The 13,127-nt window shown below is 44.4% G+C and overlaps 1 protein-coding gene and 1 pseudogene across 1 annotated transcript; one reads left to right on the top strand and one right to left on the bottom strand.

Annotated features, from left to right (window-relative positions):
* Window positions 1-1,081: 1,081 nt before the first annotated feature.
* LOC111963637 (neurofilament light polypeptide-like) lies at window positions 1,082-4,008 on the bottom strand. The gene is made up of 4 exons (XM_023987156.2): window positions 2,888-4,008; window positions 2,438-2,562; window positions 1,846-2,294; window positions 1,082-1,712 (listed from the first exon to the last, which is right to left on the bottom strand). The coding sequence occupies exons 1-4, from the start codon at window positions 3,944-3,946 to the stop codon at window positions 1,420-1,422; spliced, it is 1,926 nt and encodes a 641-aa protein (XP_023842924.1). The 5' UTR covers window positions 3,947-4,008; the 3' UTR covers window positions 1,082-1,419.
* A 4,418-nt stretch (window positions 4,009-8,426) lies between these two features.
* On the top strand, window positions 8,427-12,650 carry LOC111963981 (phosphoglycerate mutase 2-like; annotated as a pseudogene).
* The last annotated feature ends 477 nt before the right edge of the window (window positions 12,651-13,127 follow it).

The following is a 13,127-nucleotide window of genomic DNA, read 5'->3' as shown; positions in this document are numbered from 1 at the left end:
AGGCTGTTTTTCTGTATTTTGAAAGATTTTGGGACTATATCAACAATTGACTAATAGTTGTCGGGTGGAGTTTTCCTTTAAGCCATAAAGTCTCAATCTGGAGGGTACTTAAAGAGAGATGAGAGATGAGTTAAAGAGAGATGAGAGAYAAGGAAGGAGATTTAAGAAAGGGAGAGGGAGCACACTGCAGACTCTCTTGAAGGGAGGGGAGGGTAGAGGGCGTGTGAGTGGTGCATTGAGATGATTAGTAACTGATGAGGGAGGAAGATAAACAAGGGGGATGATACAGTAGAAGGAGGCGCTGTAGGTTCCAGAGAGACTAATGGATGTGCTCATAAGATGGCTCTTCTAGGCCTAAAAGATATCTGATAGGCTAATTGTAACGGCTCTCGTTGGTGGTATGAAGAGTGGACCAAGACGCAACGTGGAAAGTGTTCATGATTTTAATATTCAAAAACACTCAAACAAAATAACAAACGTGAAAATGAAAGCGCACAGTTCTGTCAGGCAGAAAAACTAAACAGAAAACAAGATCCCACAAAACCCAAAAGGAAAATGACAACTATTATATGATCCCCAATCAGAGACAACGATAGACAGCTGCCTCTGATTGGGAAACACACACGGCAAAAAACAAAGAAATAGAAAACATAGACTTTCCCACCCGAGTCACACCCTGACCTAACCCAACATAGAAAATAATAAGGAACTCTAAGGTCAGGGCGTGACACTAAAAAGCATAGTTAAACAGTATTCTAATGTATTTTTACAAGCAGCTAATAAACCATTCAATGGATAGTTTTTTTCAACATTTACAAAGTATTTATAAATCATGACACATAACCTGTTAATGTTTGAATGAATGAATTGAGTAAGGACCTGCTGTCATGTATGATGAACAAAAGCCCTTATATGTTTTCACATTGTGGTGAACTATGTGGTCATGGTTTTAAGCACCTTCAAGATGTATCAATGATATATTCAACATTTTATCCTTGTTGTTGCGTTTTAACAGGTCTAACTTGAATATGATAAAACCCAAACTATTATAAATACTGTTTACTGAGTTGTTATTCAGCATGATTCAGTGTAAGGACAAAAACAATCAATTACACACTCGGCATGGCTTTCAAAAGTATTTATTCAACCATCCAAAACCACACTCTCACAGACTTGCACAGGCATAGCACACACACCCTTACACACACACTACAGGAATTGTGTGACCTTTATTGACTTTATTGATTTATAACTGCTAGCAGATAACCTTGATTCTGATGCATTAGTGCACTAAAATACATTGTATTGAGCACCTTGTTACAAGCACACTGGAGTCGATTATGTTGGGTATTTCTGCTGTTTGCCGAGCTGAGGTTTTATTAGACTGTCTTTTGGCTTGTGTGGTCTTGGGCCACAAACTTACTTTTTAGCCTTTGGTTTTTCAGATTGGTCTTTCTCTTCGGCAGGTTTTTCTCTCTTCTCCTCACTCTTGGACATCTCTGGTTCGCCCTTCTCTTCTTTGGTTTCTGCTTCGTCATCTTTTTTCTCCTCACTTTTACCTTCATCTTTCACCTCTTCATCTTCATCATCTCCTCCCTCCTTTTCTACCCCCTCCTCTTCCACACCTTCCTTTCCATCCTGCCCCCCACCCTCGTCCTTATCTTCCTCTTTCTCTCCATCCTCTTTTGCAGTTTCTGCCTTCTCATCTCCACCTGTATCAAAAAAGGAAATAATTGAGAAGAGGAATAATTTAGTTAGTATACAGGTTTGTAAAAATGTCAGCATGTAAGCAATACACAACAACAATAGAGAATATTCTTTGAGGGAAAATATTCTAACGCTAACCTTGATCTCCATCCTTAGCATCCTCTCCATCTTCCTTCTCATCCTCGCTTCCCTCATCCCCATCTTCCTCTTTCTCTTCTCCCTTTTCCTCCTTCTCCTCTCCATCCTCTTCTTCCTCCTCCTGTCCCTCCTCTTTCTTCTCTTCTGCTTCTTCCTCCTCCTTCTCCTCCTCTTCCTCCTTCTCCTTCTCCTCCTCTTCCTCCTCCTGTGGTGGGCTGGCAGAGTCCCGTTGGGCCAGGCTGGTAGAGATGATGTCTTCTCCAGAGACAAATGAGGAGCTGAGGAAGCGTGAGGTCATCAGGTAGGGGGTGCCAGAGCTCAGGCTAGACTGCATTGAGAACATGGAGCGGCCGAAGGAGGGCATGACTGACAAGGTGTGGCCATAGACACTGGACATACCCCCTGACCCGCCCACACTGAAGTGAGACTCCTCCCCCTCCAGCAGCTTCCTGGAAAAGTAAAGGATCATGGGAAAGATACAATTTTAGAATAAACGCGCAATAGGCTTTCCTTGACCTGGACTGGCATTAGTATCATTACATTATATTTGTTTAAGTTGAAGCTCTGGCCAGTGCTCCTCATAGCATCCTACCTGTAGGCAGCGATCTCAATGTCCAAGGCCATCTTAACATTCAGCAGGTCCTGGTAGTCCTTCAGGTAGTGAGCCATCTCCTGCTTGGTGGCTCTCAGCTCATTCTCCAGCTGGCCAATAGTGTCCTACGGGAGACGTTTAAAGGTTATGAAGTGGATAAAGTTTTTTTTACAGTGGGTAATACAGATAATATGCCTAAAATGGCTGAATGGATGAAATTTTAAATGTATTAAAAATAATCTTATTTGTTCCTATTCTGTATTACTAAATCAGTTCCACTTGGCACAAAATATAAAACATTATTGGTGTCTTGTATTCTGATATAGTTATTTACCTATTAGTAAGCAGTTTCTAAACATAAATAAATTCACATTCAGATTGCATTCATTCTGAGGTATTTGCATCAATCCAGATTTGCTGTTTAATTCATCCTGCAGTACCACCACTGACCTGCATGTTGCTGATCTCAGCGCTCTGCTTGTCCTCCATGATGTGTAACTGGTTTTCCAGAGACTTGTTGAGGCCCCTGCAGGTATCGATCTCCAGCAGGTGGGCCTTGAGCTGCCGGCGGTATTCCCCTGCCTCATCCCTGGAGCTCCTCACTGCGTCGCTGTGCTGGGCAACACTCTCCGTCAGGGAGCCCACCTTCCCGTGGAACCACTCCTCAGCAGACTGCATGTTCTTGGCCGCCAGCCTCTCGTACTGGGCCCGGATGTCCCTCAGAGCACCGGACAGGTCTGGTGTGGCTGCCTCCATCTCCACAGCCACCTGGGCCCCCAGCTGGGCCTGGGCCTGGAGCTCCACCACCTCCCCCTCGTGGAGCTTCTTGAGGAAGGCCACCTCGTCCAGGAGGGTCTCCACCCTCTTCTCCAGCTCAGCCCTGGCCAGGGCAGTCTGGTCGGCCCCACGCCGTGCATCCAGCAGCCTGCCCTCCGCGTCCTCGCGGGCCACCACCTCCTCCTCATAGCGGGCCTGCAGGGCGCTCAGGGCCTGCTCTAGACGCTCCCTCTGGCCCAGGGCGGCCTGCTGCTCCCCACGCGCCTCATCCACGGCGGCCCTCAGGGCCCGCGCCTCCTGCTCATACAGGGCCGCCAGGCGGGAGGGTTCACCGTGCCTTTGCCTCAGCATCACCAGCTCAGCCTCCAGTGCACGGTTCTGCTGCTCCAGCTCCCGCACACGCTCGATGAAGCCAGCGAAGCGGTCGTTGAGGTCCTGCAGCTGGGCCCTTTCCTGGGTCCTCACTGTGCGGAACTCAGAGCTCACCTGGGTCGCCTGGCTCAGCTCCAGTTCCACAGAGGAGGAAGAGGCCATGGATGAATGCAGAGCCTGGCCAGGAGAGGAGTACTGCAGACGGGAGCTCAGGGGGGAGGCGTGGGAGGCGTGGGAGGCGTGGGAGGAGAAGGCCGATCGTGACCTCCCCTTGGTCACCACTCCGCGAGGGGCACCCTCCACGTGCCAGCGGCGATAGGAGGAGGATGAGTAGTAAGGGTCAAAGCCGAGGGCACTCATGGCTGGGCTGGGAGGGCAGGCAGCTCTGTCTGGCTCTGTGTCAATGTGTCTGTAGGGCTCAGGTGAAGAACCCAGACTGATGCTGCTGCAGTGGCTCCAGCTTTTATAGCAAGGAGGGAGAGCTCTGACGCAGGCGCATTCCCAAACTCTGACTATGCGGGATCGATAGGCTTACACTGCAACGAACAGAGAGGGAGAAAGGAAAGGAAAGAAGGAAAGAGAGGGGGAGGGAGAGGTTGCAGATGGAGATATATTTGTGTTTTTGAGGGTACAAAGGAGGTTAACATGTTTCTAGTTTCTTTACACTGTTTCTGTCATACACAGTAACCTTGACTACAAAAATGAATAGTCGCATGAGATGACTTGAGTTTGGAGTCATTCATTTGAATGTAGGTCTCGCAGTCCTCCCTGTAGGGGAATAAAATAAATGGGCTGTCCTGATTCTACAGCAGCCTATGCATTGATATTATACACAGCTTCTCCTCATACAGTGACACAGCAACTGCCCTGCTGGCCAATTAGAGAGCGACACCCAAGACCACAGAAAACCTACATTGATAAACACAGAACACGCGGCTGGATGGTATGTGTTTATTTATTTATATTTATTTATACATTATGGCTGGGAAGCTACTGTTTGGTGCCTGTAGATACTTGTGAGGTTCTGAATCAGATGCTGTAATGATAATGTGTATAAATATGTTGATGTCTGTGAAGATGTATTTGTGTTTTTGGGATGATAATGCATTGATAATAATAATAATAGATAATCATAATAATAATAATAGATAATTAATCTATTATACAAAATAGGTCAAATTAATTCAAATACATTTTCATGATTGCCTTAGCTGTAAGGGACACTGAGGAATTTGAAGAGAAGTTGAATGGTCTTTTTATATTGTTATGTTAATTCCCTAACAAGAGAAACAGGCTTCTTATCTTTCAGCTGCAGAGTGAAGAGGGAACCATAACTGGTCAATAACACTCTGCTTCCTCCCTGCTGACACCCACTTCATCCTTTTCCTCCTCCACTTCCTCCTGAGAGGGGTGGGGGAGATACACATGTTATACTGTCCCAGACTGTTGATTGAGAGAATGGATAGCACAGTGACTTGCCATACATTTAAGCATAGTATGAGGATCTTGTGAGAGAACAGGCTGGTATGAGTCCATGTTTAGGTGCAGTATATTATGCATTTTGCCTGTACACATTTGAGGAGAGTGTATGAATTGAAGTGTGTTTGTGTGTCTCTCTTGTATGTGTGTATTTTGCTGACAGTTGTCAAAGCAGAAGCCTTGAAGGTGAGATGGATGAGGGTTGCTAGGCTACAGTAGGTGCGGGGTGCTGCTGCAAGCTGAGTCATAAGGAAAGTCAGGGCCGGTTCCAGGCATTATCAAAATAAGCCCCAGGCATTTTAATAAATCAGTCGGGGGCTCAACTTACTGTTGAGAGTTAGAATAGTAGAGTATACAAGGTGCAATTTAGACATTTGGTTGTGCATCAGCATTTTGACAGTCACTCAATTAGCCCATGTCAGTCATTGACAGTCACTCAACTAGCCCATGTCAGCTAAAATGTTTTAGATTGGTAAATGAGTCTAGCCAGGTATCTATACTTGTAGTTATCATGGTCAAATTACCCTGACCTCCAGGGGGCCCCCATTGATTTTGTTAGTCACTCTCACTCAGAAGTCATATTAACATGGCAAATGTGTAAAATTGCAATAAACTTGCTTTGAAACTGCAACATTTTCTTTACACCCCATGTTGTACAAATAAATTAGCTTAGGGCCCCAAAAAGTGAAAGCCAGCCCTGAATACAGTAGTGTTTTCACCCATCCCCTCCACACCCAGCCCCATAGTATCCTCTCCACTTCTCTCTCATACTCCCTTCTCTTTCAGCTTTACCTGCTTTCTCTCTATCCTGCGCTTTTCTCTCTATCTCTCGCTCTCTCTCACGGCAGCATCCTCAGTCTTTCTCTGTCTTTGTGATTCCTCTATCTCTCTATTATTTTTTGTGATATAATATATGCAGATTGGCTACATGCCCAGAGTTCCATTACTATTGTATTTGCTGATATTGTATTTCTCTCTTTTCTCAATGTGTCTCATACTTTGATTGGTAGAAGGGAGCATTGATTGACTTGGCCCTATAGTTTGGGCCCCGCCCTGACTTTCTTTCAGTTTAAAGCCGAATCAGTATTCGTGGTAGGATCGGTTTGAAACCTTGGTGCATTTCTACATAGAATTTCAAACATCCCAAATAAATATTTGCTGACTGTATTTATTTGCTGACTGTTGTCCTGTGGAGACCCAATAGTGGTTGTACTGGGAATAAGTACCATTTCTATTGTGTGTTCTTTGGAGTATGTGTGATATTATACAGTAGGACTACTAGAGTATGTGTGTTATTATACAGTAGGACTACTAGAGTATGTGTGTTATTATACAGTAGGCTACTAAGAGTATGTGTGTTATTAATACGTAGGACTACTAGAGTATGTGTGTTATTATACAGTAGGACTATGGAGTGTGTGTGTTTTATACAGTAGGACTACTAGAAGTATGTGTGATTTATACAGTAGGACTACTGAGTATGTGTGATATTATACAGTAGGACTACTGAGTATGTGTGTTATTATACAGTAGGACTACTAGAGTAGTTGTTGTTATTATACAGTAGGACTACTAGAGTATGTGTGATATTATCACAGTAGGACTACTAGAGTATGTGTGTTATATACAGTAGGACTACTAGAGTATGTGTGTTTTATACAGTAGGACTACTGGAGTATGGTGTATTATTATATAGTATACTACTAAGAGTATGTGTGTTTATTATACAGTAGGACTACTAGAGTATGTGTGTTATTAATACAGTAGGACTACTGGAGTATGTGTGTTATTATACAGTAGGACTACTAGAGTATGTGTGTTATTATACAGTAGGACTACTGGAGTATGTGTGTTATTATACAGTAGGACTACTGGATATGTGTGATATTATACAGTAGAAACTACTAGAGTATGTGTGTTATTATACAGTAGGACTACTAGAGTATGTGTGTTATTATACAGTAAGGACTTACTAGAGTATGTGTGTTATATACAGTAGGACTATAGAGTAGTGTGTTATTATACAGTAGGACTACTAGAGTATGTGTGTTATATACAGTAGGCTACTAGAGTAATGTTGTGTTATTATACAGTAGGACTACTAGAGTATGTGTGTTATTATACAGTAGGACTACTGGAGTAGTGTGATATTATACGTAGCACTACTGGAGTATGTGTGATATTATACAGTAGACTACTAGATTTGTGTGTTATTATACAGTAGGACTACTGGAGTATGTGTGTTATTATACAGTAGGACTACTAGAGTATTTGTGTTATTATACAGTAGGACTACTAGAGTATGTGTGTTATTATACAGTAGGACTACTAGAGTAGTTGTGTTATTATACAGTAGGACTACTGGAGTATGTGTGTTATTATACAGTAGGACTACTGAGTATGTGTATTATACAGTAGGTACTGGAGTATGTGTGTTATTATACAGTAGGACTACTGGAGTATGTGTGATATTATACAGTAGGACTACTAAGAGTATGTGTGTTTTATACAGTAGGACTACTAGAGTATTGTGTTATATACAGTAGGACTACTAAGTATGTGTGTTATTATACAGTAGACTACTAGAGTATGTGGTGATATTATACAGTAGGACTACTGGAGTATTGTGTGATATTATACAGTAGGACTACTGGAGTATGTGTGTTATTATACAGTAGGACTACTAGAGTATGTGTGATATTATACAGTAGGACTACTAGAGTATGTGTGTATTAACAACAACTTCCCCTAACGTAACCCATGTTGAGGCAGAATGTTTTAGTCTGTTTTTCCCTAGTCACTACTACCTCATTGCATGGTACAGTTGCCTGTATCAGTTCTAGTTTTGGAGTTAGATTACTAATTCCATTGCCTTTTATTGATGTCAGAAACTCTCAAAAACTCTACACAGTAGGTTGTTGGCACCCTAATTGGGGAGGATGGGCTCGTGGTAATGGCTGTAGCGGAATAGTGGAACTGTATCAAATATATAAAAACATGTGTTTGATGCATTATTATGAGCCGTCCTCCCTCAGCAGCCTCCTGTGCACTCTACAGCGCTCAGCAGCAGCAGCTTACTCTGATCTTTACACTTTTATTTCAAGCTCTCGGTTTAAAAGTCATGTTGCTATTTTAGCTCAATCCCTGACCTCTGGCCTTCCAGCTGGGACATGTCCTCCAGTCCATGGGATGCCCTGCCCTATTGGCTGAGCTAGCTGTCCCTAGGGGGTGAAGTGCTCTCATTGGTGGAGAGCAGTTTACGCCCGGCTGCTACGCAGGGCCTCATTCCAGAATGCTAATAAAAGAGTGTGAGAGGAGTCGCTCGGGGCTGTTGGTCTCAGAGTGTATGTGTACCATAAGGGAGGCCGTGTCTCGTGTGTTTGGTAAAGGAATTTAAAGCAACACTGCAAGCATGACTACTGCCCATAAGTTGTGATCGTCCGTCATGGCGAGAGTGAGTGGAACCAGTACAACAAATTCTGCGGCTGGTTTGATGCCGACCTCAGCGAGAAGGGCCTGGAAGAGGCCAAACGTGGTGCAAGGCCATCAAGGACGCCGGAATGAAGTTTGACATCTGCCACACCTCCGTGCTGAAGCGAGCAGTCAAGACCTGTGGACCATCCTGGAGGCACAGCCAGATGTGGCTGCCCGTGTACCGCACATGGCGTCTGAACGAGCGCCATTACGGCGGTCTGACAGGTCTCAACAAGGCAGAGACAGCCGAGAAGCACGGAGAGGAGCAGGTCAAGATCTGGCGTCGTTCCTTCGACATCCCCCTCCCCCATGGAACACGACCACGCCTTCCACAAGATCATCAGTGAAGTAAGAGGCCGGTGGTGGTGGTGAATAATAGTACATCACAAACAGACTTGTGAACCACATTGTAGGTCTGTGACTGCTAACATAGAATAATAACACCTGACAATATATTTTAAAGCGTTGCGTGCAACTACCTCTGGAATATGTTCCCATTTTACAAGGAAACCAGTTGGAGTATATTCAGGAGATTTATGACTTGCTTAGGAGATCCTGCAAGACTAAGACTAAGTAACACAATTAAATAACAATAAGAGGCTATATACAGGGGGTACCGGTACGAGTCAATGTGCGGGGGTACAGGTTAGTCGAAATAATTTGTACATGTAGGTAGGGGTAAAGTGACTATGCATAGGTAATAAACAGCGAGTAGCAGCAGTGTAAAACAAAGGAGAGGGGGCAGTCTTATTGTTCACCAGTCTTATTGCTTGGGGTAGAAGCTAAGGAGAATTTTGAACCTAGACTTGGCGCTCCGTACCGCTTGCTGTGAGGTAGCGAGACAACAGTTTATGACTTGGGTGACTTCTCTGACATGCACTGCTTGAGGTACTACGTAGGCTTTGCCAGGTTTAATTTGCAACCCTCTAGGATGTTACATCACACCTGCTTTTGTGATGATACATTTCAGCAGTGTAACCCAACATGCTGTTCTGTCCTCCCACCAGTCAAGGCGCTACAAGGCCTGAAGCCCGGTGAGCTGCCCACATGTGAGTCCCTGAAAGACACTATTGCCCGTGCCCTGCCCTACTGGAACGATGTCATCGTACCTGAGATCAAGGCTGGCAAGAACATCATCATCGCTGCCACGGCAACAGCCTCCGCGAATTGTCAAGCACTTAGAGGGTTGGTATTATGGGCTGCTGGGTGGGCGGGGGGGGGGGGGGTGTTCAGGAATAGGGAGAGGTAGGTACAGGGAAAAGGTTAGAGTTCATGTTTCACAAGGAATGTTGGCATGTTGTCAAACATCACATGACTCACAGATCTAACAGATGCATAGCCCCTGCACAAACTGAAAGGTCTGCAGCCTGCAACGAGTAAGGATGATGCACAGTAGTAATGATGATACACAGTAGTAATGATGGTACACAGTAGTAATGACAATACAATGATAATACTAAAGTAATGCTACACTCATGACATTACAGTTAATCACCTAACTGTTTGCTTACTGTGGCTCAGTGAGAATACAGCTGCTGGGCCTGTAGGCATAGTATGGTACACCACATGCACCCAGTCACATAAATATAAATATGTATAATTATATATATATACACTGTGGTCTTTTGAACGGTAGTGTATATACATTATATATAAATATATACACAGTACCAGTCAAAAGTTTGGACACACCTACTCATTGAAGGGTTTTTCTTTATTTTTACATTTTCTACATTGTAGAATAACAGTGAAGACATAAAAACTATGAAATAATACATATGGAATCATGTAGTAGCCAAATTGATTATTCTAAAATTGATTTTTTTTAAAATTTGCTTAGCAATCTATACACAATACCCCATAATGACAAAGCAAAAGCATGTTATTTGAATTTGTTTTAAATGTATACTTTTTTTAAACCGAAATATCTTATTTACATAAGTATTCAGTCCCTTTGCTATGAGACTCGAAATTGAGCTCAGGTGCATCCTGTTTCCACTGATCATCTTGACATGTTTCTACAACTTGATTGGAGTCCACCTGTGGTAAATTCAATTGATTGGACATGATTTGGAAAGGCACACACCTGTCTACATAAGGTCACACAGTTGGCAGTGCATGTCAGAGAAAAAAACAAGCCATGAGGTCAAAGGAATTGTCCACAGAGCTCAAAGACAAGATTGTGTTGAGGCACAGATCTGGGGAAGGGTACCAAACAATGTCTGCAGCATTGAAGGTCCCCAAGACCACAGTGGCCTCCATCATTCTTAAATGGAAGAAGTTTGGAAGCACCAAGACTCTTCCTACAGCTGGCCGCCTGGCCAAACTGAGCAATCGGGGGAGAAGGGCCTTGGTCAGGGAGATGATCACTCTGACAGAGCTCCAGAGTTCCTCTGTGGAGATGGGAGAAACTTCCATCTCTGCAGCACTCCACCAATCAGGACTTTATGGTAGAGTAGCCAGACGGAAGACACTCCTCAGTAAAAGACACATGACAGCCCGCATGGAGTTTGTCAAAAGGCACCTAAAGACTCTCAGACCATGATAAACAAAATTCTCTGGTTTGATTGAACTCTTTGGCCTGAATGCCAACCGTCACGTCTGGAGGAAACCTGGCACCATCCCTACAGTGAAGCATGGTGGTGGCAGCAACATGATGTTTTTCTGCGGCAGGGACTGGGAGACTAGTCAGGATTAAGGCAAAGATGAACGGAACATAGTACAGAGAGATCTTTTATGAAAACCTGCTCCAGAGCGCTCAGGACCTCAGACTGGGGCGAAGGTTCACCTTCCAACAGAACAAAGACCCTAAGCACACAGCCAAGACAATGCAGGAGTGGCTTCAGGACAAGTCTATGAATGTGCGAGGCATTGGATAACCTCCCTGGTCTTTGTGGTTGAATATGTGTTTGAAATTTACTGCTCGACTGAGGGACAATACAGATAATTGTATGTGTGAGGTACAGAGATGAGGTTGTCATTCAAAAATCATGTTAAAATCTATTATTGCACATGGAGTCCATGCAACTTATTATGTGACTTGTTAAACACATTTTTACTCCTGAACGTATTTAGGCTTGCCATAACAAAGGGGTTGAATGCTTATTGACTCAAGACATTTCAGCTTTTTTTTTTTATGAATATAAATATTTTTCTCAAAACATAATTCCACTTTGACATAATGGGGTACTGTGTAAAAAAAAATCAGGCTGTAACAACCAAATGTGGAAAAACTAAGGTGTGTAAATATTTTCTGAAGGCACATTTCCAGATAACTAGGAGTCTATAAATAGCTTGGGCTCTCTCCCTGGAGCTCAGACAGACACAGTGGAAAAGGCCATGGGCACGGTTTCCGTTACTGACACGACCTTTCTGCAGAAAGGTTCTGCATTCTCCAGGAGTGGTGGGACCGGGGTGATGCAGACAGGGTTGCTGGGTGGCAGGGTTGCAGAGGGAGAGGGGGTGACAAGAGGGCAGAGGGAAAGGGCAGAGAAAGGTAACGTCTGCTGAAACAAGCTACTTAGTGGCCCCCCTGAAAGAGGAGTATGGACGACCTCCCCTGTCAAAGGTGGTACTAGCTAAGAAATATACCAGCCTTTGAGGATCTGTACTTCCCCTCCACTGGGAATACACATGTCAAATACATTGCCTTATGTGAATTTCCTCTATGTGAATGATCAGTCTTGATTTCACACACTATCCTCTGCTCACTCCTAACACGTCTTTCTGTCTGTCTCGTCAGGCATGTCAGACGCTGCCATCATGGAGTTGAACCTGCCAACAGGTATCCCCATCGTGTACGAGCTTGACGCAAACCTGAAGCCCGTCAAGCCCATGGCTTTCCTGGGAGACGCTGAGACTGTGAAGAAGGCCATGGAGGCCGTGGCTGCCCAGGGCAAAGCTAAGAAGTAAGCCAGCCTGGAGACATCAAGAGGAGAAAGAGAAAAAGTGACTGTCCCTTCCCCCGCACAAGCCTTGTCCACTCACCCAAACACACACACACACACACACTACTGTGGAGTGTCACAGTCCCACTGTAGGTGTTGGTGAAGCCCTGTGTTAAGGGCACAACAGTCTGACACAACAAATAAAGAAAACACCTTTTTGTGTCTTTGCCTGTTTCTGCTTTTATCTCTTTCCTCTTCCTCTGTCTGTTTTGATGTTTTTCCTCCTTTCTAATCTTTTTCCTCCTTTTCCTCTCTTGCTCCACCTTTTCTCTTCTTCCATTTACTCCTCCATGACCTGATCTTCCTTCTCTCCCTGGTGGGTAATTCACTGGTATCAGCATGGCAATGGTGGTGCTGTGTAATCTTATCCAGATAGCAGAGCGGGGAGGAGAGAGATGAGGAGGGTCACTGAGTTCCTATTGGCAGCGTTCCTGTGGTGCAGCAGCACCTTGTCTGACTCCGTCCCTCCCCATCCCTCTCATCTCCTCAGTACAGACGCAGTACACTGGCTCGGGCTGGCTCAGGGCTAGGGACACGTTTAACACTGGACTAGTCGCTCTCTCTGGTGACAAAAGTACAGGTGCAGGGGATTGTGTGTGTGTGTGTGTGTGTGTGTGTGTGTGTGTGTGTGTGTGTGTGTG

Source organism: Salvelinus sp. IW2-2015, linkage group LG5 (assembly GCF_002910315.2).
Source record: "Salvelinus sp. IW2-2015 linkage group LG5, ASM291031v2, whole genome shotgun sequence".
Classification (NCBI taxonomy): Eukaryota; Metazoa; Chordata; class Actinopteri; order Salmoniformes; family Salmonidae; genus Salvelinus; species Salvelinus sp. IW2-2015.
Note: the sequence above shows the minus strand (reverse complement) of the source record. Positions and strands in the feature narration are given on the sequence as shown.